General features: G+C 45.0%; 1 protein-coding gene across 1 annotated transcript; it reads left to right on the top strand.

Moving 5' to 3' along the window:
• Positions 1-20: 20 nt before the first annotated feature.
• On the top strand, positions 21-4,705 carry SOWAHC (sosondowah ankyrin repeat domain family member C). The gene has a single exon (XM_034953579.3). The coding sequence runs from the start codon at positions 200-202 to the stop codon at positions 1,790-1,792; it is 1,593 nt and encodes a 530-aa protein (XP_034809470.1). The 5' UTR covers positions 21-199; the 3' UTR covers positions 1,793-4,705.
• Positions 4,706-24,043: the final 19,338 nt, after the last annotated feature.

The raw sequence follows: 24,043 nt of genomic DNA, 5'->3' as shown, positions 1-24,043 counted from the left end.
GCGGGGCGGGGGTGCGGGGGGCGTGTCCGCCCGGGCGCGGCCCAGTGAGGCGGTGGCCGAGTCCTCTGGCCTCAGACGCCTAGGCTGGCAGCCCGCTGAGCCCGCCAGACTCCGCCGCCGTCGGGAGCCGGCCGCTGGGATCCCGTCCCTATGGGACCGCGCTGAGCCGCCCGCTGGCGGGGGAGCAGCGCGGTCGAGGATGGAGGGGCCGGCAGAGTGGGACCCCGAGGCGGCGCTGGGCCCCGAGGCGGTGCTGCGCTTCCTGGCGGAGCGCGGGGGCCGGGCCCTGCACGCCGAGCTGGTGCAGCACTTCAGGGGCGCCCTGGGCGGCGAACCGGAGCAGCGCGCCCGCGCCCGCGCGCACTTCAAGGAGCTGGTGAACGCCGTGGCCACTGTGCGCGTCGATCCCGCCGACGGCGCCAAGTACGTGCACCTCAAGAAGAGGTTCTGTGAAGGGCCGTCCGAGCCCTCCGGGGACCCGCCGCGAATCCAGGTGACCGCCGAGCCCGAGGCCCCCGACGGCCCTGCCGGGCCCGAGGCGCGCGATCGGCTCCCCGACGCAGCGGCCCCGGAGTCGCTCCCTGGACAGGGCCGCGAGCTGGGCGAGGGAGAGCCCCCCGCCGCCGCGCACTGGCCGCCCCTGAGCGCCGGGGCTCGCAGGAAGAACTCGCGGCGCGACGTGCAGCCCCTACCGCGGACTCCAGCCCCGGGGCCCAGCGAGGACCTGGAGCTCCCGCCACATGGCTGCGAGGAGGCGGACAGGGGCAGCTCCCTTGTGGGGGCTACCGCACAGAGGCCGGCCCGCCAGAACCTCCGTGACCTGGTGATGGGCAGCTCCCCGCAGCTGAAGAGGAGCGTGTGTCCCGGGGGCAGCAGCCCGGGCAGCTCCTCCGGGGGCGGACGCGGCAGAGGCGGGGGCGACTCAGACAGCGCTTCGGTGGCCTCGTCGTCCGCGGAGGAGGAGAGCAGCGGCGGAGGCTCCGTGACGCTGGACCCCCTGGAGCACGCGTGGATGCTCTCTGCCTCCGATGGCAAGTGGGACAGCCTGGAGGGCTTGCTCACCTGCGAGCCGGGCCTGCTGGTCAAGCGGGACTTCATTACCGGCTTCACTTGCCTGCATTGGGCCGCCAAGCACGGCAGGCAGGAGCTTCTGGCCATGCTAGTCAACTTCGCCAACAAACACCAGCTGCCGGTGAACATCAACGCCAGGACGAGCGGGGGTTACACCGCCCTGCACTTGGCAGCCATGCACGGCCACGTGGAGGTGGTGAAGCTGCTGGTGGGGGCCTACGACGCCGATGTGGACATCAGGGACTACAGTGGGAAAAAGGCCTCCCAGTACCTGAGTCAGAGCATCGCCGAGGAGATCAAGAACCTGGTGGGAGCCCTGGACGAGGGTGACGGGGAAAGCGCCGCGGGTAGCGGCGGTGGGCGCTGGAGGCTTTCAAAGGTGCTTCCCTCGCATCTCATCACCTACAAACTCTCACACGCCCTAGAAGATGGAGGAGACCATCACCACCATCACCATCACCACCATCACCACTCGGCTGAGGGCTGGGTCGGAGGCAAAGCCAAGGATCCAGGGCGCAAAGCCTCGGGCAGCTCTAGTGGACGTATAAAACCCAGACTCAACAAAATCCGATTCAGAACCCAGATTGTCCACACCACACCCTCTTTCAGGGACCCAGAACAGCCACTGGAGGACAGGGGGGAGGAGGGAGTGGAGGAGGAACGGTCTGGTAAAGGCCACTCGTCCTTCAAATTGAGACCAAAGTCCAATGTGTTTGGGTAAAAATTGTTGCTTTTAGAAAATGCAAAGGTGTATTTGTCTTAATAAATTGAATACTAGGTGTTGTAAGGAAATGAGACCAGAAAGACAAGCTAAATTATGCATTCTTACTTGAGGGATTGGAATGGATGGGGCGGAGTTCTCTTCAGGCTAGCCTTCTGGGGAAAGTGGATTTCGTTTTAAGAGGTTCATCATACCTTGACCTGTGCCTCTTCTCTGCCCTCCACTTCCCTGCCCTGGAGTCCGTTTCTGGAGACTAGAAGTGTATCTAAATTGGGGGAACAGAATGAATGAATGAATGAGAGTTCCTTTGCTTTAACCATTCCTGGATGCCTGCAAAGTAAGGAATAATGCAGTTTTTATGTATCTGATTTTATAAGGGGTTACTCTTTCAAGAGTAACAAAAAAATGCAAACTGTAATGAAACTACATTGTATTTCTAAGTGTGAAAACGACAGGCTGCCCCGTTTTTACTAATTGCATTTGCATTTTAAGGTACTACTGAAGGTCAGATCAAAGTTGAAATGCAAAAATACTAATTAGAGAATAATGTGAATAAAATGGGAATCCTCTTGGCATTTTATGTGTATTGTAAGTAGCAGTTAATTTTTTTAAAAGCAATTTCAGTTTTAATCACTGAACAAAAGAAACAGGCAACATTCACTTCTGTAGTATGGTTTCCACCTATCTCTAACACCACTATTAAGGTACACCAGTGTTAAGGTACATTAATAACTACACAAAATTTTATTTAAAGAGAGCACTTAGCAGCCTATGATAGTTTTCAATAAAATGTTGCCTCTCGTTCGGATTCTCACTAACTTTTTTTACTATTCTAAAAGTTTGAATTTGCTGGGGTGTTTATTCTGAGGATTATTTAACCATTGTTCTATTTGGCATAACCCTATTTAATGGTGCTTAGAGCTGAATTACCTACAGAAACTGTTTCTGGTTTAAATAATTAGCACAAATTGGCCTAAGTATTCATGAGCCCATGTTTCTGTGAAGTAATTATTAAACCAACTTAATGATTCTTACGTAAGGTACACTTTTTATTTTAATACATTGGTAGTCTCTATGACGTAGCAATGTTTTACAAATGTTTAAAATGCTAAACTTAATTTTCCAACCTTTTCTTGACAATTAGATACCTATCCTGTAGTTACTGAAAATCTGGGTAGTAAATCTACCCAGTTAAAATGGCACTTTATAAAAGGGAATAGAGAAGAGATGGGACTATTTCTATATTTAAATGCTGCTGGCTATTCCTTTGTATATAAATGAAAAATACCATTCATTAAAATTAAGTACTTGTTTAAGTATGGTTCTTAATTACATTTCATTCATTTATATTAGAGTAAATGGCTTCATAATTACTTTAAAATTTAACCCACAAGCATATTAAATCTGTTTGTTATAAGATTGGAAACAATTTTTGAGAGGGACTAATTTAAACAAGTCCTCCTTTAGTCTTTTGGGTCGCGTAGTTGCTGAAACCTAAGTACCTGCAGCCTACAGGATAAGGAAGTTCACAGCCTGCGGGGTGAATGAACCCATGTGTGAACTGCACAGAGCAATTCATAGAAAATGCATAGAAATTTGTAACACTTTGGTCACATCTGTCTCTAGATGGTCATTGAATTTGTTTAAAGATGGATGAAAGGCCGGGCATGGTGGCTCATGCCTGTAATCCCAGCACTTTGGGAGGCCGAGGCAGGTGGATCACTTGAGGCCAGGAGTTTGAAACCAGCCTGGCCAACATGGTGAAAACCTGTCTCTACTAAAAATACAAAAATTAGCCGAGCGTGATGGTGCGTGCCTGTAGTCCCAGCTACTTAGGAGGCTGAGGCATGAGAATCACTTAAACCTGAGAGGCGGAGGTTGCAATTGAGCCAAGATCATGACACTGCACTCCAGCCTGGGCAACGGAGACTCTGTCTCAAAAAAAAAAAAAAAAAAGATGAATGAAAATACGAAATATATAAACTAGTATCCATTTGTTTGCATTTATTGTGGGATTTCAGATATGAACGGTGTAAATTTGAGAAGCACTTATGCATACATTTGGGTGAAAAACCAATCTAATTTCGTATAAATAAAAACAGGCTCCTGGAAGGTGAAAAGTAGTCATTTGTTCTAAATCTATACATATTACTTGTATCTAGTGCAGAATAAGCTATAACATCCCATTGAGGAATCTTAAATTTCATAGACATGTAAAGCTGAAGTAACTCTACAGAGTAGATGCTTCAGAACCATCAGAAGATTCTGGTCAACAGTCAGTATTATCTCTTAAATGTATATGTTGGTCACTAACTGCACAAAATCTATAATTTGCCAGGGCTTTAGAGATTGAGTCAATATGTCATTTACCATGGTTTTCCCACTAAAGGCTTTAACTTTTCTGATAAAATAATATTTTAAATTTTCAAAAACCCATTCCTGAGGATAACTACTTCTAGCATTCCTTTTCATGATGTGCTTGTGTGCAGTAAGTAGCATTTTCGGCTACTTAACCCTACATTCCTCTTATTTTTCAGTTTCCAGTCAAGATTATAAAAAGCAAATGATTGATATAATTTGATATTCATAGAGTTGTGCCTACCTTTAATGGAAAAATATGTGTCAGATACTTAGATGTTTATTGATATGAGACTATGTGGTTAAAAAACCCAAGTATGTCCATGTGTTTCTTATAAGGTACACTTGAAACTAGTGAGTGTTTGTCACATTTCACTTTCATGGTATGTAAAATGCAGTTCGCATATATAACTTGAATATCTGGTACTAGTTTTTTCACGCCTGCAATCTTGGAGTCTAGGTTGCCTTGTCTCTCCTATTTTTAAATAAGTGAAATTTGGGAGATTGTAAAATCTGTAAAGTTTGTTTTGTCAAAATAAAATGTTCACAGTAGAATTTTTCTCTGAATTGTCTAAGTTTCTGTCGTCCTTTAGACTTTTTACATATACTGTGTTTTACAGTTCACAAAATGCTTTTTGAAGTTTCAGTTTATTTGACCCTTTTCCTATCCCTTAAGATTATGGGCCATATATTCTTGACTTACAGATAAGAAAATAGAGGTTAATGGTTGTTCAGGGTCACACAGTAAAAAGCCATTAGTAAGATTGTAAGAGTCAGGGCTTTCCCACAACGTTATCTTTTCTGCACATTGAATTGCCACATTTTTAGCAAAACTGCTGTAGTTTGGCACCAGTGATGGAGGAATCAACTTGGAGAGAAGGTAATACCTCCACCACTACCTAAAAAAAAGCTGTATGGGTTTTGCACACACCACCTGCCATAAACCCGCCCTACCCAGGGCTGACTTCAAGACAGGTGTAGGAATACCGTTTTTCATTTTTCAGCCTCTGTGAAGCATTGAGAGTTAATTTCCTCATCAAGGCTTCCTGTGATCTGTATTTTTAGCAAAATTCAACTCTGTTGAATGGCAAAGGGATGTGGTAATCCTTGGTGTAATCGCCCACTATTGCTCTATCCGGGAGATCCCACTGTGATGGCTGCTGGGGTTATTGTTGTTTTATGATAACCCATAAAATATTTTTCAGGATCACTGAAAGACTAGATAAGTAGTTTGTTTTTCTAGAATAACTTCTTTCCTTAGAAGTACATGTCTTAAAAGGATTTATTAACCAGTTCACTTAAAGATATTTTTGAAATTTTCCTAGTAAAAATTATTTTTATTTTGCTAAGTAAATAGCATTATTTGGAGTTTCTTACATGATTAATTCCAGGATTAAATACTTGGAATTTGCTGTAAACCAGTATTCCTTCAATGAGCACCCAAGTCTTCATAAATCACTGAATATTAGAGGGTTGGAAGATGACTCTACAGAAACTTGTTTCTCAAGATACAGAAGTCATGTGGTTCACACAACTACCTGCTTTTTCCATGAAGAACACTATACTTTTTTTCTCAATCTTCTCTTTAAATGTCAGTTTCATCTCAGTAAGTAGCTTTCCTGTTCTGTTAACTAATAGCCTATTTTTCCACATCGATGCATTGGTAAGGAATGTGTGACAAATGTTCTACCCTTGCACAGTGCCTGGCATGTTGAAGGTACTCAGTAAGGGTCTTTTAATGGAAAACATTAAATATTTTATAATGTTACATAATATGGATAATTCAATTACATGCATTCATGCTATGTGAATAGTTTTTTTATATAACATGGCTCTTAAATGCCAGCCTACCAGTTCATCTGCAGCTCAGCCAAAAGAACAGCAAGTTATTCCAATCCTGAAGATAAAATCAGCTTTATTAGAACTGTACTTCGTAAGCGATTTAAGAGATTTTCAAGAGTAAATTTGATTATAAGAAAATTTTGCTGGGCGTGGTGGCTCACGCATGTAATCCCAGCACTTTGGGAGGCCGAGGCAGGAGCATCGCCTGAGGTCAGGAGTTCAAGACCAGCCTGGCCAACATGGTGAAACCCAGTCTCTACAAAAAATACACAAATTAGCTGAGCATGGTGGTGCATGCCTGTAATCCCAGCTACTTGGGAGGCTAAGGCAGGAGAATCACTTGAACCCGGGAGGCGGAGGTTGCAGTGAGCTGAGATTGTGCCACTGCACTCCAGCCTGGGCATCACAGTGACTCTTTCTCAAAAAAAAAATAGAAAGAAAGAAAGTTTCCTTACAAGCTGACTGAAGTCCAAGACCTGTAGGAGAAATTATTCTAATTGGCCTTAAATAGTCTAAGTACTGTCAGGTATACAAATGACTACTTATTCTGTGAAATCCCAAAGAGCAAATGAATAGGGAAATGAAGTTTAGTTTAGCATGGAGAACTTTCTAATAATCATTTTAAACATACCATGGACTGCCTTGTGAGATAGAACATTCAGCCTTTGGAAATGTGTCAGAGGTTGCATGAGCACCTGAAAATTTAAAATAGATCATTTTAAAGCACACTTGTGACCAGTTCTGTCTCAAGAAACACTGCTCTAAACCATATTCATTCTGACCAAAGCTTTGGCCAAAAGCAGCCTAACTTAGGATAAAGTTAACCAGTGCTTTGCCAGTGGTATAAAGTAGAATCATATAAGTTGTTGGTTTGTTGTTGTTGTTTTCTTTTTGAGATGGAGTCTTGCTCTGTTGCCAGGCTGGAGTGCAGTGGCCTGATCTTGGCTCACTGCAACCTCTGCCTCTCTGGTTCAAGCGATTTCCCTGCCTCAGCCTCCCGAGTAGCTGGGACTACAGTCGCGCGCCACTACGCCCAGATAATTTTTTGTATTTTAATAGAGACGGGGTTTCACCATGTTGGCCAGGATGGTCTCGATCTCCTGACCTCGTGATCTGCCCGCCTCGGCTTCCTAAAAGTGCTGGGATTACATGTGTGAGCCACTTTTTTTTTTAACCCAACTTTATGCTATTCTGATCAAAGAACCTGGGAGCCCTCCATTAGAATAGTCTTCTGGATCTCTAAGAAACTTTGAATATAATAGTTTAGAAACATAATTGAGCATTCTTGAGATTTGTCCAGAAATTTCTGATATTGATGTTGGATCTTTGAATTTGCATTTAAGAGACAATGATGGCCAGGTGCGGTGGCCTACACCTGTAATCCCAGCACTTTGGGAGGCCAAGGCAGGTGAATCACGAGGTTAGGAGTTCGAGACCAGCCTGGCCAACATGATGAAACCCCATCTCTACTAAAAATACAAAATATTAGCTAGGCATAGTGGTGGGCACATGTAATCCCAGCTGCTTGGGAGGCTGAGGCTGGATAATCTCTTTAACCCGGGAGGCGGAGGTTGCAGTGAGCTGAGATTGCACCACTGTACTCCAGCCTGGTCCACAGAGTGAGACTCCATCTCAAAAATAAATAAATAAATAAATAAAGAGGGAATTATTTGGTTGTAGTCAGTTCAGCACTATTGAGCAAAGAATCACCTTTGGCTAAGCCAGGTTTAGAATCACCTAGGTGCTGACATGGCAGCAAGACTAAGGTTAAGACTAAGACGGCTAAGACTTTCAGGAAGCTTACTATATATACCCGATGAGGTTTCAAGTACTTTATAAAAAGCAAGCTGTTTAACTCTCATAATACCCCTTCCCTGATTCTAGTACCTCACTTCTACTGATGGAGAACTGAAATGCAAAAACCCAAATAGCTGCTACTTGCTCAAGGTCACAAAGCTAGTTCTTAGCAGTTCAGCTTTGTGCTCAGGCAGACTGGCTCTAAGGTTTGTGGGAAGAACTAGTGGTACAGGAAATACCACTTCTTTGGGAACATAAGAGACAGTCAACTGGCCTGAAGTTTATGGGGCTAGCACCTAATGAAGTACAAATGATATAGGAAATTCATACTACTGCAGAAGAGAGCAAACTAAGAACCAAAAACAAGCATTAATGATTGAGACAGATAATGACTTGAACACTCTGTTGTTACTTCACAGCAGTAGGGTTAGAACTGGATTTTTAGGGGTTTGCATTTTCCAGTGTCACCTAGGATCAAATTAATTTGGGTCAGGAAAGAATATTTCTTCAGCTCAGAATGGTGGAGCTGCTAAAATATTTGAGGTGTAGTTATATTTCTTTGTTTAGGCTCACCTCCCCTCTGTCCAGTCCCCTTTCACTTGTCTAAGCACTTAAGCATTAACGGAAGGGCTTAGCCCACTTCCACATAATCATGAGATTAAACGCCAGCGTAGAAGAAAACCAGCAACACGGCATCTGGTTTTCGTACTATACATTTATAAATTTGCAACCCACTAAAAGAATTTTGATAGTTCATTTTGAGGCCGGGCACAGTGGCTCATGCCTGTAATCCCAGCAATTTGGGAGGCTGAGGCAGGTGGATCACCTGAGGTCAGTAGTTCGAGACCAGCTGGCCAACATGGTGAAACCCTGTGTCTACTAAAACTACAAAAATTAGCCAGGTGTGGTGGCACAGGCCTGTAATCCCAGCTACTCGGGAGGCTGAGAAAGAAGAATCACTTGAACCCAGGAGGCAGAGCTTGCACTGAGCTGAGATTGTGCCATTGCACTCCAGCCTGGGCAACAGAGTGAAACTCTGTCTCAAAAAAGAAAACAACAACAACAACAACAAAAAGATAGTTCATTTTGGCATAGGCAGGAGTGTTATGTTTGTTCTATCGGAATCTATTACAAAGGGTGCTATTTTCCCTGCCTGTAAATCCCTAGTGGCCTCTTCCTTGAGCCCATACCCACCCCTGGCCACTTGTCAGTGTCCTCCTCTGCGCCCTTGCATGTCCCTCTCTGGTGCACCACCAGTTTTCTTGCCCACTGTCCAACTGCTCTCCAGAGTGGATATCTCAGCCACACAGCTATCCTGAGCAGGCTTGTACTCGGGCTGTTTATGGGTTAACAGAATGAACAGCTCTTCTTGCCAGCTGGCCTCCTGCGGTCCGGACTCTGCCCCACAATTCTTGGATCTCTAAGAGGGTGACCTATCTGGAGCTTTCCCTAACTAAAACCCAGAGTGACCCTGATGGATGGCTTTGGGCAGGCGACTCCAGTTTCTGTGTGGTCAGATGGAATTTGCCTAAAAGCTATCCCACTCTGATTATTCTTCCCAATGTCTGACCTTGAAATGGCTCATGGCTTAAGGTGTGCACCCAGGTGGGTGCTGTGAGAGAATTCTGTCCGGGAAAGAGAATGCTTTGGTTCATAATCAACCTCTAGAAAACCATGATGCCTTTATCAAGAAGGTGGATACCACCATGGAAGCCAAAATCAATCTCCTAAAAGAACTCCAAAAACAAGGTTGGTAGGTTTGGAGTGAGGAGAGGAAAGGAGAAGGGAGAGGACCCAGGAGAGCCCAGGATGGGGTCTGGACAGCCAAGAGGTGCTCAAGAGAGTCTTTGGCAAAACACAGGGGTCTTCCCCTATGTCATCTTTGTGCCCATTTAATTTTATAACAACGTGATAGGTGCCTTCTGTGCACTGCACAGTTTGGGAAGGAGATGGGTCTGCGGTTGACTCAGAGCTTTGCAAACTTACTTCTTCAAAAGAGGCCAAGGGAGCATGGAGGGTGGCCTGAGGCTAAGACAAAAACAAACACCAAAGTTCAGCCCATCTTACAAAATTGTTCTGAGATAACCTTCACTCAGGTGGTGCTCCAGGGAGGGGTGGCAGGAGGCAAGCAGAGCGGAGCAGGTAGAGGCCATCTGGCAGAGCGCTTTGAAAGCTAGCCTGAGAAATTGATTCAGAAAGAGGCTCTGGGAAGCTTTTTGAGCAGGAAGGTAACATGATGCATATTATATTTTAAGAAATTCACCTGGAAGAATCAACCGCTTTTACTACTCTGACCATTATTCTGAACCATGACACATGCTTTCAGCTGAACTTGCCCATCTCACAAACATGATTTCACTACTAGAGTGTTCTTCAGGTTTCCATCTACAGCCATCTGTGAGTTGTCTGGAGAATGTTGCTTGAGGTCTGCTTCTCTTTTTCTTCCCTTGTAGGGAGGTAATGAATAGTCTAGATATCTGAGATTGTGGTCTGATCATACCAAGTGCTGCTAAAGATGTGGTGCAAAGAGAACTCTCATACACAGGAAGGGAGTAATTAGTGCCACCCTGGTGAGTAATGTGGAAAAACTACTTGGAAACGCAGTTGAAGACACACATACTCTTCACCTCAACTATTTCACTTCTCATTGCGTATGCTGCACCAGTGGTGGCCCTGGAACCAGCAGTATCCTCTTCTTAGAAATGCAGAATCTAGCCGGGCATGGTGGCTCACTCCTGTAATCCCAGCACTTTGGGAAGCCAAGGTGGGCAGATCACCTGAGGTCAGGAGTTCAAGACCAGCCTGGCCAACATGGCGAAACCCCGTCTCTACTAAAAATACAAAAATTGGCCTGGAGTGGTGGTGGGTGCCTGTAATCCCAGCTACTTGGGAAGCTGAGGCAGGAGAATTGCTTGAACCCAGGAGGTGGAGCTTTTAGTGAGTGGAGGTGGCACCACTGCACTCCAGCCCTGGTGACATATCTCAACAACAACAACAACAAAAAAAAAAAAAAAAAGAAAAGAAAAGAAAAGAAAGAAAAGAAAAAGAAACGCATAATCTCAGGCCCCTCCGAGTCCTACTAAATTGGAATCTGCATTTTAGCCCCTGGGAATTCCCAGGCACTGGCCTGGAGATCTCAAACATATGTGCATAGGTATTTGTTGCAGCATTGTTTGTAATAACAGCAGAAAAGGGAACAACCCAAATAGCCAACATATGGAGAACAGATAAATTGTGATGCTGTCATACCATGACATGTATAAAGCAGTTAAAAATAAATGAAGTAGGCCAGGTGCAATGGCTCATGCCTGTAATCCCAGCACTTTGGGAGGCCGAGGCAGGCGGATCGCGAGGTCAGGAGATCGAGACCACCCTGGCTAAGATGGTGAAACCCCGTCTCTACTAAAAATACAAAAAAAAAAAAAAAAATTAGCTGGGCATGGTGGCACGTGCCTGTAGTCCCAGCTACTCGGAAGTCTGAGGAAGGAGAATCGCTTGAACTCGGGAGGTGGAGGTTGCAGTGAGCCGAGATCACACCACTGCACTCCAGCCTTGGTGACAGAGCAAGACTCCGTCTCAAATAAAATAAAATAAAAATAAAAATAAATGAAGTAGAGCCATATATGCCAGCATGGGTTGCATCCAAAATCATAACATGAAGAGAAAGAAAAGCGAATTGCAGACTGAAATGTAGAGTGGGATACACTGTATACAAAATGTAAAAACAAAACAATAATATTCTGTTTCATTTGGGGATACAAGCATGCTTAGTCAGAGTATTGACCATAAAGACCAAATTAAAGACATGGTTACCTCCGGGAGAAGGGGAGTGAAGTGGAGAAACTGAACTAGATCTGTGGTGTTCCCTTTCTTTAAGAAAAAAATTAGAATGAAACATAGCAAGATGTTTAAATGTGATAAAGCTAGAGTATATATTTGTCTACTACATTTTTCTGTGTTAGAAATATGGTATAAGGGGAAAAAAGAATTAAAATGACAGGTGGACCTTGGTCTCCCTTGCTATAACCTTCCTGTTCGTCCTTATTTTGTTGTTTCTTGAACTCATTGACAGTAACATCTAGATGATAACATCCAAATGCCCCTGAGAAGGGCCAGGCGCAGTGGCTCACACCTGTAATCCCTGAACTTTGAGAGGCCGAGGTGGGTGGATCATTTGAGGTCTGGAGTTTGAGACCAGCCTGACCAACATGGTGAAACCCCATCTCTACTGAAAATACAAAAAATTAGCCATGTGCCTGTAGTCCCAGCTGCTCGGGAGGATGAGGCAGGAGAATCACTTGAACCCAGGAGGCGGAGGTTAGAGTGAGCTGAGATTCCGCCACTGCACTCCAGCCTGGGCAAAAGAGTGAGACTCCATCTCAAAACAAAAAACAAAACAAACAAACAAACAAATGCCCCTGAGAAGGCTGTCTTTCCATTCTTAACACACCAGACAGAACTGAACTGAAGAGGTGGACATCAGCAACATCAGCCAGTCGATGGGGAGGTGAGTTAATGGGGAGGTAAGGCTGCTGTGCAGACTGGCCACTCAACTCTATTCCAGCCCACTTGCCCAGGGCCCCCTTCCAGAAGCTGGTACATTTCTTAGGCTCAAAAGGATGCTGCTCAGACCTGCACTTCTGAGGATTTTCAGTAGACTGGCTTCTGCCAAGCTGCCTTGCAGATGAGGAAGGTAAAAGTAAAGTGCAGGCTGTTTTTCTGCCATCGTCACTCCTGCAGGCAAGCTGGCAATAGGGCCTTTCCTGGGCAGGGGAGCCCTTGTTGGGTCTTTAGCTTTGTGGGTGTCCATAACGGTGTACAGGTGTCCAGTCTGCTGGAGTGGGCTACGGCTGGGTGGTGTGTGCTCAGACTTGTGGTGGAGGCAGTAGTCAAGGAGTAGTTGTGACTTAAAAACAAACAAACGAACAGGGCTGGGTGTAGTGGCACACACCTGTAATCCAAGCTACTTGGGAGGCTGAGCCCAGGAGTCCAGGAGTTCCAAGCTATAGTGTGCAATGATCACACATCTGTGAATACCCACTGCACTCCAGCCTGGGCAATATAGCAAGACTTCAGATTACAAAAACAAAAACAAAACAATTATTTGTGTATTTATTTAGTTTGAGATGGGGTCTCGCTCTGTCACCCAGGGTAGAGTGCAGTGGTGCTATCTCAGCTCACTGCAACCTCTGCCTCCCGGGTTCAAGCGATTCTCCTGCCTCAGCCTCCCAAGTAGCTGAGATTTTAGGCATGTGCCACTGTACCTGGCTGATTTTTGTATTTTTAGTAGAGATGGGGTTTCACCATGTTGGCCGGGATGGTTTCGAACCTATGAGCTCAGGTGATCCACTCACCTTGGCCTCCCAAAGTGCTGGGATTACAGGCATGAGCCACCATGCCCTGCAAAAAACAATTTTTAATGGAAGAATATAAAAGGCCTGAGGAAAGCACATACATTCTGTATATATAATGATGATTTTTCATAAACTAAACACATCTGTGTAACCAGCACCCAGAACAAGACAGGAAACATCAGCTCCCCAGAAGCCCCTCTTGTGTCCCTGCGAGGCATGATCTTCTTCACAAGGGTGACACTCTCCTGACTTCTAACACCTTAGGTGATCTTCCACACTTTCTGTATATCCACACAAATGGAATTATGAAGTACATATTATATGTCTGACTTTACTCAGCAATGTTTGTAAGATTTATCCATATTGTTGCTTATAGTTGTAAATAGATAGACGGTCTATTCTCATTGCTATATAGTTGTATGACTATAACACAATTTATCCCTTCAACAGTTGATAATCAATTGAGGAGGGCTATCATTTGGGGGTGTCACTGTGAACATTCCAATGAAAGATTTGTGGTGAACATACTTACAATTTGTGCATTGCTGGGCTTGAGAGGGTGCGTATCTGTGTCTTTGATGGACATGGGGCAGTGACTTCTTGATTTTCTGTCTTCTGGATGGTAACAGTGGTGGCTGCTCCTGTGGCCCATCTCATGGACATCTTCTGGGAGGATCCTGAGCGCTGGGCCTGTAGCCACCCTCCATCATGCAGAGATGCTCCAGGCTACTAAACCACTGCAGAAAATCACATTTAAAAAGATAGATTCCAGCTGTGTGCAGTGGCTCACACCTGTAATGCCAGCACTTTGGGAGGCTAAAGTGGGTGGATCACTTGATGTCAGGAGTTCCAAACAAGCCTGGCCAACATAGCAAAACCTCATCTCTACTAAAAATACAAAAATTAACTGGGTGTGGTGGCTTGCGCCTGTAATCCTAGCTACTCCGGAGGCTGAGGCATGAGAATCGCTTGAACCCAGGTGGCAGAAGTTGCAGTGAGTGGAGATCGCGCCACTGCACTCCAGCCTGGATGACAAAGTGAGACTCTGTCTCAAAAAATAATAAATAAATAAATAAATAAATAAATAAATAAATAAATAGATTCCCACTATTCCCAGTATGGCCACATTCAGTTTATACTAATTTAAGCCTCCATCATTTGTATCCTCATTTATATTCTAATACTTTCTCAGGTGGATACATTTTTTCTGCTAACCTCGTCCTCTTTTTCTCAAAGCTCTCTGCTTGCTTATATATATTCCAACCTATCCACGTTGTGCTTCAAGGCACTTTGCCAATAAGATGACATGGTACTTTTTCAAAGCACATTCCAGGTAGTGTGTTTATCTACTTTTATACAGTAGATTTTTTTTAACATTACCAAAAAATATTTAAGTGAGTGAGAGTTATTTTTCTCTTCCTTTTGACGGAGTTCGTGCTCTTGGCAGGCAGGTTGGCAATCATTTAAAATGTCTAACTAGGCTGGGTGCAGTGGCTCACGCCTGTAATCCCAGCATTTTGGGAGGCTGAAGTGGGTGGATCACCTGAGGTCAGGAGTTTGAGACCAGCTGACCAACATGGTAAAACCTCGTCTCTACTAAAATTACAAAATTTGCTGGGCCTGGTGGTGGATGCCTGTAATCCCAGCTACTCGGTAAGCTGAGGCAGGAGAATCACTTGAACCCAGGAGACGGATGTTGCAGTGAGCTGAGATCCTGCCACTGCACTCTGGCCTGGGCGACAGAGCAAGACTCCGTCTCAAAAATAAATAAATAAATAAATAAATAAATAAATAAATAAATAAATAAATAAATAAAATGCTTAACTAACATTTAAATACTGAAGAGCTGCCAGCAAGTACAAATGTCACCTGGCCTAAAGATAGATAGATAGATAGATAGATAGATAGATAGATAGATAGATAGATAGATAGATTTTTTTTTTCATTTTCCTGGACCTCATTTTCACAAGCTTGAAAAATTGTAAATCTTCATCTTAATATAACAATTAACTTACAAGTATTTACTAAGTTGAGAATTGATTTTTAAATCTCAACACCATGCTGAACAAATTTGAATAGTAAGTATGAAAATGTGTGTATGAGGCCAGGCACAATGGCTCACACCTGTAATCCTAGCACTTTGGGAGGCTGAGGCAGGTGGATCACTAGGTCAGGAGTTTGAGACCAACCTGGCTAATATGGTGAAACCCCGTCTCTACTAAAAATACAAAAATTAGCCAGGCATGGTGGTGCATACCTGTCGTCCCAGCTACTCGGGAGGCTGAGGCAGAAGAATCGCTTGAACTCAGGAGGCAGAGGTTGCAGTCAGCCGTGATCACACCACTGCACTTCAGCCTGGGCAATAGAGCAAGACTCCGTTTCAAAAAAAAAAAGAAAACATGTGTATGAGTATGGTTTGGTAAATACACACATACGTTATGTACCCCGCTAATATTTATTAATTAAAAAGCAATTCTAGAGCTCATACTGGGATCAACAGTGCCTCCCCCATGGAGAACGCAGTGAGCTAGATGTCCCAGGCTCTGCCCTGAAGGGACTCACAGTCAGAAGTAAAACACAACACGCCCACACATAACTACAGTGCAAGAAAGAATGAGAAGAAAATCCATGTGGGCTAGACAGACAAAGTGACACTAAGGTTTAGGAGACAGGAGAAATTCCAGCTGGAGGATTGCATGTATTATGTGTGTAAGCGTGTGTATAATTATAATCCTCTAGCTGGAATACATATATGTGCACATATATATATATTTATGTATATTATGATGTTTTGACATCTTTAAAAAACCCTCCCTGGGGCAGCCAATCCTTGGAGATAAGAAATAACAGGCTCAGGCCGGGCGCGGTGGCTCACGCCTGTAATCCCAGCACTTTGGGAGGCCGAGGCGGGCGGATCATGAGGTCAGGAGATCGAGACCATCCTGGCTAACACGGTGAAACCCCGTCTCTACTAAAAATACAAAAAATTAGCCGGGCGTGATGGCGGGCGCCTGTAGTCCCAGCTACTCGGGAGGCTGAGGCAGGAGAATGGCGTGAACCCGGGAGGCGGAGCTTGCAGTGAGCCGAGATCGCGCCACTGCACTCCAGCCTGGGCGACAGAGCGAGACTCCGTCTCAAAAAAAAAAAAAAAAAGAAATAACAGGCTCAGGTTGGAGCATGCCTTTGACAGGCAAACAAACCAACCCAGAGCCAGCACTCCTCTATCTGGCCTGCAAACCCTAGCAGACGGCTCCTCTACCTCAATCATCCCAAGGCCAGGTAGTACTCCAGGCAACCAGGGACCATCCCTAGAGTCTAGAGCCCACCTGAATTATCTGCTCTAGCCAATCCTATACTGTCCACTCTGCCCTGCCTTGCGGTTCCTGTGGAAACCACCATAAAGGCCATGGCCTGACCCTTCCCTGACTCCTGTCTTCTGCCTCCTGGCCACCCTGGTGTCTGCTGTGTGGCCTGTGTGGCGCGGCATGCCTCCTTTCTCTAGGACCGATGAGCATAATGCACTTTGCTCTCCCTAGTCTCTCCTTTGTTGCCTCTCATAGCCACACCTGACTGATGATTTCCTAAAAGAGTACAAAACAAGGATCAGGAAAGACTTTGTGGAGGTAACGTTGAGGGATGGATAGTATGAGTATAGAAAGTTTTCAAGATTGAGGCTGGGCGTGGTGGCTCATGCCTGTAATCCCATCAGTTTGGTAGGCCAAGACAGGCAGATCACCTAAGGTCAGGAGTTTGAGACCAGCCTGGCCAACATGGCGAAAACCCATCTCTACTAAAAATACAAAAATTAACTGGGCGTGGTGGCAGGCACCTGTAATCCCAGCTACTCGGGAGGCTGAGGCAGGAGAACCACTTGAACCCGGGAGGCGGAGGTTGCAGTGAGCCGAGGTCATGGCACTGCACTCCAGCCTGAGCGAGACTCCATCTTCAAAAATCAAAAACAATAAACAAACAACAGAAAGTATCCAAGATTAATAACTTGAAAAGGAAAAAGGGCTTGCTGTTGATGATTAAACAGACATGATATCATTGCTATATGACCTGGAAGCTGACTGTGGCAGTCACAGGATTGCAGATGTCATCTCATTCAGCTCCGAGATAAGGGATAAGTCACCTTGTGGCAGAGCCAGGACTTGGACCTACAACTGCGGATGCTCAGCCCTACACTCCTACCTCCATGTAGACTATTTCCTACGAATTGGAAAAATTATACTTTCTTGTCATATGAAATATTTTGAAAAGAAGTCTTATTTGTAATCCCAAGTCTTTTTGGAAAGTGAGTTAAGTATATAGATATCAATTAATAGGTTGAATGATGACATCTATAATAATTTATCAAATTCTGGCCAGGCGCAGTGGCTCCCACCTGTAATCCCAGCATTTTGGAAGGCCAAGGTGGGCAGATCACCTGAGGTCAGGAGTTCGAGACAAACCTGGACAACGTGGTGAAACCCTGTCTCTACTAAAAATACAAAAATTAGTAGGGCGTGATGGCGGGCACCTGTAATCCCAGCTACTCAGGAGGCTGAGGCAGGAGAATCGCTTGAACCTGGGAGGCAGAGTTTGCAGTGAACTGAGATTGCGCCATTGCACTCCAGCCTGGGTAACAAGAGCGAAACTCAGTCTAAAAAAAAAAGAAAAAGAAAGAAATCTCATTATCTCTGTTGTATAACAAAGAATTTGTCTAGTCTTTGACCTGAATTCCTGGTATGGAGACTCTAAAAACCCTTGGGGTTTTTTGAGTGGTAGGGCTTTTTTATGCTACTAAGGTGGAACCCTAGACAGCCTCAAGATGGGGGCTGGTTACCAAAAGACCCGCCCAGCCTGGTGATTAGAGGGTTGGGGAATTTGAGTCACCTGACCTTGAAGAGAGGAGGGGGGTCTGGAGGTTGAGATTAATCACAGGTTCAGTGGTTTAATCACTTGTGCCTACAAAATAAAACCCCAGTAAAAGCTCTGGAACCGGAGGCTTCCAGGGCCTCCTGGTTGGTGAACATGTTGATGTGCCAGGACGTGATGTGCCCTGATTCCATGAGGAAAGGCCACTGAAGCTCTGCATTTGGGACCCTCCCATATTTGTATGCTTTACAGTGAAACTAATCATAAGCATTGCACTTTCCTGAGTCTGCCAGTTGTACTAGCAAATGATCAAACCTAAGGGGGTCATGGGAACTCCCAAATTTGGAGTCAGAGTACAATTGCCCTGAGGACCCTCTGAGACTTGTGGCTGGTGTCTGAAGGGGACTAGGGGTCTGTGGTTATCTTTGCCCTCAATCTGTGGCATCTGCACCAGCTCCAGGAAGTTAGTGTCGGAATTGAATTGCTGTACACCCAGCTGGTCAGGTCAGTTTGGGTGGAAACAGAATGTCATATTATCTATTTAAAACTTGATGTCCAGCCGGGCGCAGTGGCTCACGCCTATAATCCCAGGACTTTGGGAGGCCAAGGCAGGCAGATCACAAGGTCAGAAGTTCGAGGCCAGCCTGGCCAATATGGTGAAACCCCGTTTCTACTAAAAATACAAAAATTATCTGGGTGTGGTGGCGGGCGCCTGTAGTCCGAGTACTCAGGAGGCTGAGGCAGGAGAATCGCTTGAACCCAGGAGGTGGAGGTTGCAGTGAGCCGAGATCACGCCACTGCACTCCAGCCTGGGCAATAGAGCGAGACTCTGTCTCAAAACAAAACAAAGCAAAACAAAAACTTGACGTCCAAGATGAAACACACACTAATCATTTTAGATTTCTTTCCCTTCAAATTCTTTCAGTTCCCAACTCTTACCAGTTACCACAAATGTGATACCTTCTTTGTATTGTACTCGCGCTCTGTGGAGAACAGCATGGCTTGGAGAAGGGGAACTACATTAGGCAGGGTTTTGATGGGAAATAGAAGGCACATCCACTGGAATTTTTTTTTAAAGTTTTGAATGAAGACATGATTTTAAAAAGAACAGACAGGGACGGTTGTGGTGGCTCACACCTGTAATCCCAGAACTTTGGGAGGCCATGGCGGGTAGAATCACCTGAGGTCAGGAGTTCAAGACCAGCCTGCCAACATGGCAAAAACCTCATCTCTACTAAAAATACACAGGTTAGCCGGACGTGGTGGTGCTCGCCTGTAGTCCCAGCTACTCGGGAGGCTGAGGCAGGAGAATCACTTGAATCCAGGAGGCGGAGGTTGCAGTGAGCTAAGATCATACTACTGCCCTCCAGCCTGGGTGACAGAATGAGACTCCATCTCAAAAAACAAAACAAAACAAAACAAAACAAAAAAACAGACAGAATGAAGGGAACAGGCAGGAAATGATGCTGAGGCGCCCAGGGGAACAGGCAGGAAATGATGCTGAGGCGCCCAGGGAAGCAGCTACCACCCTCAAGCCTGAGGTATCATCAGTGCCTGGGTGGCAGAGGACCTCAAGAAGGGGCCATCCAGCAGGACCTGCCATTGCAGAAGGACACAGCCCTGCAGAGCCACCACCAAGAGGGAAGGGACAACCCCAACCTCTCTCTTCTCTCCTCTCCCAAAATAAAGCCAAGATAAAACGGAAACCCAGATGACTCAGCTCCCAGGTAGAGGATGAAGCTGGGGGAAATGAATGATTTAGCGTTGAAATGAGCATAGGTCATTGTAAGAGACTGCTAGATTCCAGGACTGTCACAGATGGGTTGATGTTCAAAAAGTCAGCCTGGTGCAGTGGCTCAGGTCTGTAATTCCAGCACTTTAGGAGGTCAAGGTGGGTGGATCACAAGGTTAGGAGTTCGAGACCAGCCTGGCCTATATGGTGAAACCCCATCTCTATTAAACGTACAAAAATTACTGGGTGTGGTGGCGGGCACCTGTAGTCCCAGCTACTCAGGAGGCTGAGGCAGGAGAATCACTTGAACCCAGGAAGCGGAGGTTGCAGTGAGCCGAGGTCGCGCCACTGCACTCCAGCCTGGGCGACAGAGTGAGACTCTGTCTCAAAAAAAAAAAAAAAGAAAAAAAGAAAAGAAAAAGATACAATAGCTTTGATTGAATATATTCAAAGATATAATAGCCAGGAATCTTTCCCAGTTGATGAAAAATACCAATCACCGATCAGGAAGTCCAACAAATTGCAAGCAGAATAAATAAACAGAAACCAATAGAAACCCACACCTACACACATCATAATAAAATGTTAGAATGCCATTTACAAAGAGAAGACATTTAAAAAAGCCATAAAGAAAAAGATTATCTCCAAAAAAGGGTGATTAGGCTGAATTAGTATCTGAATCACATCACTGAGGGCCAGGAGGCCAGGGAATGAGAGCTTCAGAGCATGCACAGAAGTAGCTCTCAGCTGTCACAGAAGGTGGAGCTTCCAGGACTTTCTAGATGGAGAGCAAAATAAAGATATCTTTCAAACAAATAAAAATGGAGACAGTTTGCCTCCAACACAGTTACTCATTAAAGAACTATACTGGGGCTGAACTAAAGTAATCCCAGATGGAAATCCTGAGACTCAAATGGTGATGTGTATATTGGTGCATATATGTGGAAAAATCAAAAGAATATTGACTGCATAATACAATAATAACAACAACTCATGACGTTAAAAAGTAAGAGAGAACTAACATGGGAAGGAGGCTTAGATTGGCATAAAGATTATAACCAATATTTACTATAACACTAATTATTTGCACATAATACAAAGTCACAACCACGAATGCATATTCATGAAGAAATAAAAGGACGAGTAAACAATTATGATTGTCCCTTTATGACTAAATATTCCTTTGCTGGCATGTTTACTTATTTTGTCATCTACCAGCAATCATTCACAAATAGGCTATGGCAAAAGCCTAAGTGATAAGACACATTCATGGAGAAACTTGAAACTAATGATGCGCTAACATTTTCTGTAAATTGCAAAAATAATGTTTTGTCACTGACCTAGGTGTTTAATCTACCATATAAAACTCCAGTGTTAAAAAAAAAAAAAGAAACTCCAGTGTTCAGCAGAAGTGAAAGAGCCTCTTGGCATGTATTATTTTGTTTTATTTATATTTATTTATTTATTTTGAGATGGAGTCTCGCTGTGTTGCCCAGGCTGGAGTGCAGTGGTACCATCTTGGCTCACTGCAACCTCTGCCTCCCAGGTTCAAGTAATTCTCCTGCCTCAGCCTCCTGAGTAGCTGGGATTACAGGTGCATGCCACAATGCCCGACTAATTATTGTAATTTTAGTAGAGACAGGGTTTCACAATGTTGGCTAGGCTGTCCTCGAACTCCTGACCTCAGATAATCTGCCCACCTCGGCCTCCCAAAATGCTGGGAGCCACTGCGCCCAGCTAGCATATTGTATTTTAAGCAGGCATTTGTTCAATAATCCAACACCCATCAAGCACTGGAGTGAGTGGCAGATCCTCGCTGTGAGAGCGTTTTCCTAGTTCATGAGGAGAGCCAGATGCTACATCCAAAAAGGGAGCTGAGCCATAACTGGGTTGTCTGACCCAACCTCGTCTCAGATGGTCAGTGGGGGACACAGAGCAGAAGTCAGAAAACTGGATTGTGCAGATGAAGTGGGAGTACTCTGTGCCTCAAAAAGAATTCACTTGAAAAATATTACTGGATTCCAATTAGATGCCATGCACTTTCCCGGGTCCTAAGTTGCAAACATGAATAAGATATGCTGTCTAACTTTTCCCACTACTGGAAAGTGGTAAGTAAACACAGAATTGTATTATGGTTATTAAGTGCTATGGCATGAATGTTGGTAAACTCCAAGAATTCCTATGTTGAAATCTTCACCCCAATGTGATGGTGTTAGGAGGTGGGGGCTTTGGGAGGTGATCAGGTCACAGTGGAGCCCTCATGACTAGAATTAGTGCCCCTACAGAAGAGGCCCCGAGAGCTCCCTCTCCTCTTCCTCCATGTGAGGACACAGAGAGAAGGCACCATCTGTGAACCAGGAAGTGAGCCCTTACCAGACACTGAACCTGCTGGCACCTTGATCTTGGACTTCCAGCCTCCAAAACTGTGAGAAATAAATGTCTGTTGTCTATAAGCCACCAAGTCTGTGACAATTTGTTCTAGCAGCCCAAATAGACTAGGACATTAATAATCTGATGATGGTTTAGAACTCTCATGTTTTTTTTCACTGAGAAGAGCATACCAAGATTTATTTTTTTCTATTAAAAATAATATGCCTTCTGATAGGATACACATTACTTCTATGAAAAGAAGAACACATTACTTCTATGAAATCTTTGCCAAAAATGCATAACCCAAAGGAGACAATGAAGAACACTTGACAAACCCAAATGGAGGGACTTTCCTAATCCTGGCATGTACTCTTCAAAATGCCAATATTGTAAAAGACAGAGACTGTGGAGCTCTTCCAGATTAAAGGAGACCCAGAAATATGACAACAGAATGCAACATGTGACTCAGACTTCTGCTATGAAGGACATTATTAAGATAATGGCAAAATCTGAATAAGATCTGAAGATTAAAACAGTGTTGGCTGGGTGCAGTGGCTCACACCTATAATCCCAGCACTTTGGGAGGCTGAGGTGGGCGGATCTCCAGAGGTCAGAAGTTCAAGACCAGCCTGGCCAACATGATGAAACCCCGTCTCTACCAAAAATATAAAAATTATCCAGGCGTGTTGGTGGGCACCTATAATCCCAGCTATTCAAGAGGCTGAAGGGGTGGCCTGCCCCTCCACACCTGTGGGTATTTCTAGTTGGGTGGGACGAGAGACTGAGAAAGAGAGATAAGACACAGAGACAAAGTATAGAGAAACAACAGTGGGCCCAGGGGACCGGCGCTCAGCATACCAAGGACCTGCACCGGCACCGGTCTCTGAGTTCCCTCTGTTTTTATTGATTATTATCTTCATTATTTCAGTAAAAAGGAATGCAGTAGGAGGGCAGGGTGATAATAAGGAGAAGGTCAGCAACAAACATGTGAGCAATAGAATCTATGTCATAATTAGGTTCAAGGGAAGATACTATGACTGGACGTGCATGTAAGCCAGATTTGTTTCTCTGCACCCAAACATCTCAGTGGAGTAAAGAATAACAAGGCAGTGTTACTGCAAACATGTCTCGCCTCCCGCCACAGGGCAGCTTTTCTCCTATCTCAGAGTTGAACAAATGTACAGTCGGGTTTTACACCGAGACATTCAGTTCCCAGGGGCAGGCAGGAGACAGTGGCCTTCCTCCATCTCAACTGCAAGAGGCTTTCCTCTTTTACTAATCCACCTCAGCACAGACCCTTTACGGGTGTCGGGCTGGGGGATGGTCAGGTCTTTCTCATCCCACAAGGCCATATTTCAGACTATCACATGGGGAGAAACCTTGGACAATACCCCGCTTTCAAGGGCAGAGGTCCCTGCGGCTTTCCGCAGTGCATTGTGCCCCTGGTTTATTGAGACTAGAGAATGGCGATGACTTTTACCAAGTATACTGCTTGTAAACATTTTGTTAACAAGGCACGTCCTGCACAGCCCTAGATCCCTTAAACCTTGATTTCATACAACACATGTTTTTGTAAGCTCCAGGTTGGGGCAAAGTGGCTGGGGCAAAGCTACAAATTAACAACATCTCAGCAAAGCAATTGTTCAAAGTACAGGTCTTTTTCAAAATGGAGTTTCTTATGTCTTCCCTTTCTAGATAGACACAGTAACAGTCTGATCTCTCTTTCTTTTCCCTACAAGAGGCTGAGGCAGGAGAATCGCTTGAACCCGGGAGGCGGAGGTTGCAGTGAGCTGAGATCGCACCACTGCACTCCAGTCTGGGTGACAGAACAAGACTCCATCTCAAAAACCAACCAACAAACAAAAAATAGTGTTGCGACGATGCTAGTTTCCTTATTCTGATCACTGTTCTGTGATTGTGTAAGAGAATGTCCTTGCTGCA

The sequence above is a fragment of the Pan paniscus genome, chromosome 12 (assembly GCF_029289425.2).
Source record: "Pan paniscus chromosome 12, NHGRI_mPanPan1-v2.0_pri, whole genome shotgun sequence".
Lineage (NCBI taxonomy): Eukaryota > Metazoa > Chordata > Mammalia > Primates > Hominidae > Pan > Pan paniscus.
The sequence above is the reverse complement of the archived record's forward strand: the minus strand, read 5'-3'. Positions and strand labels throughout refer to the sequence as shown.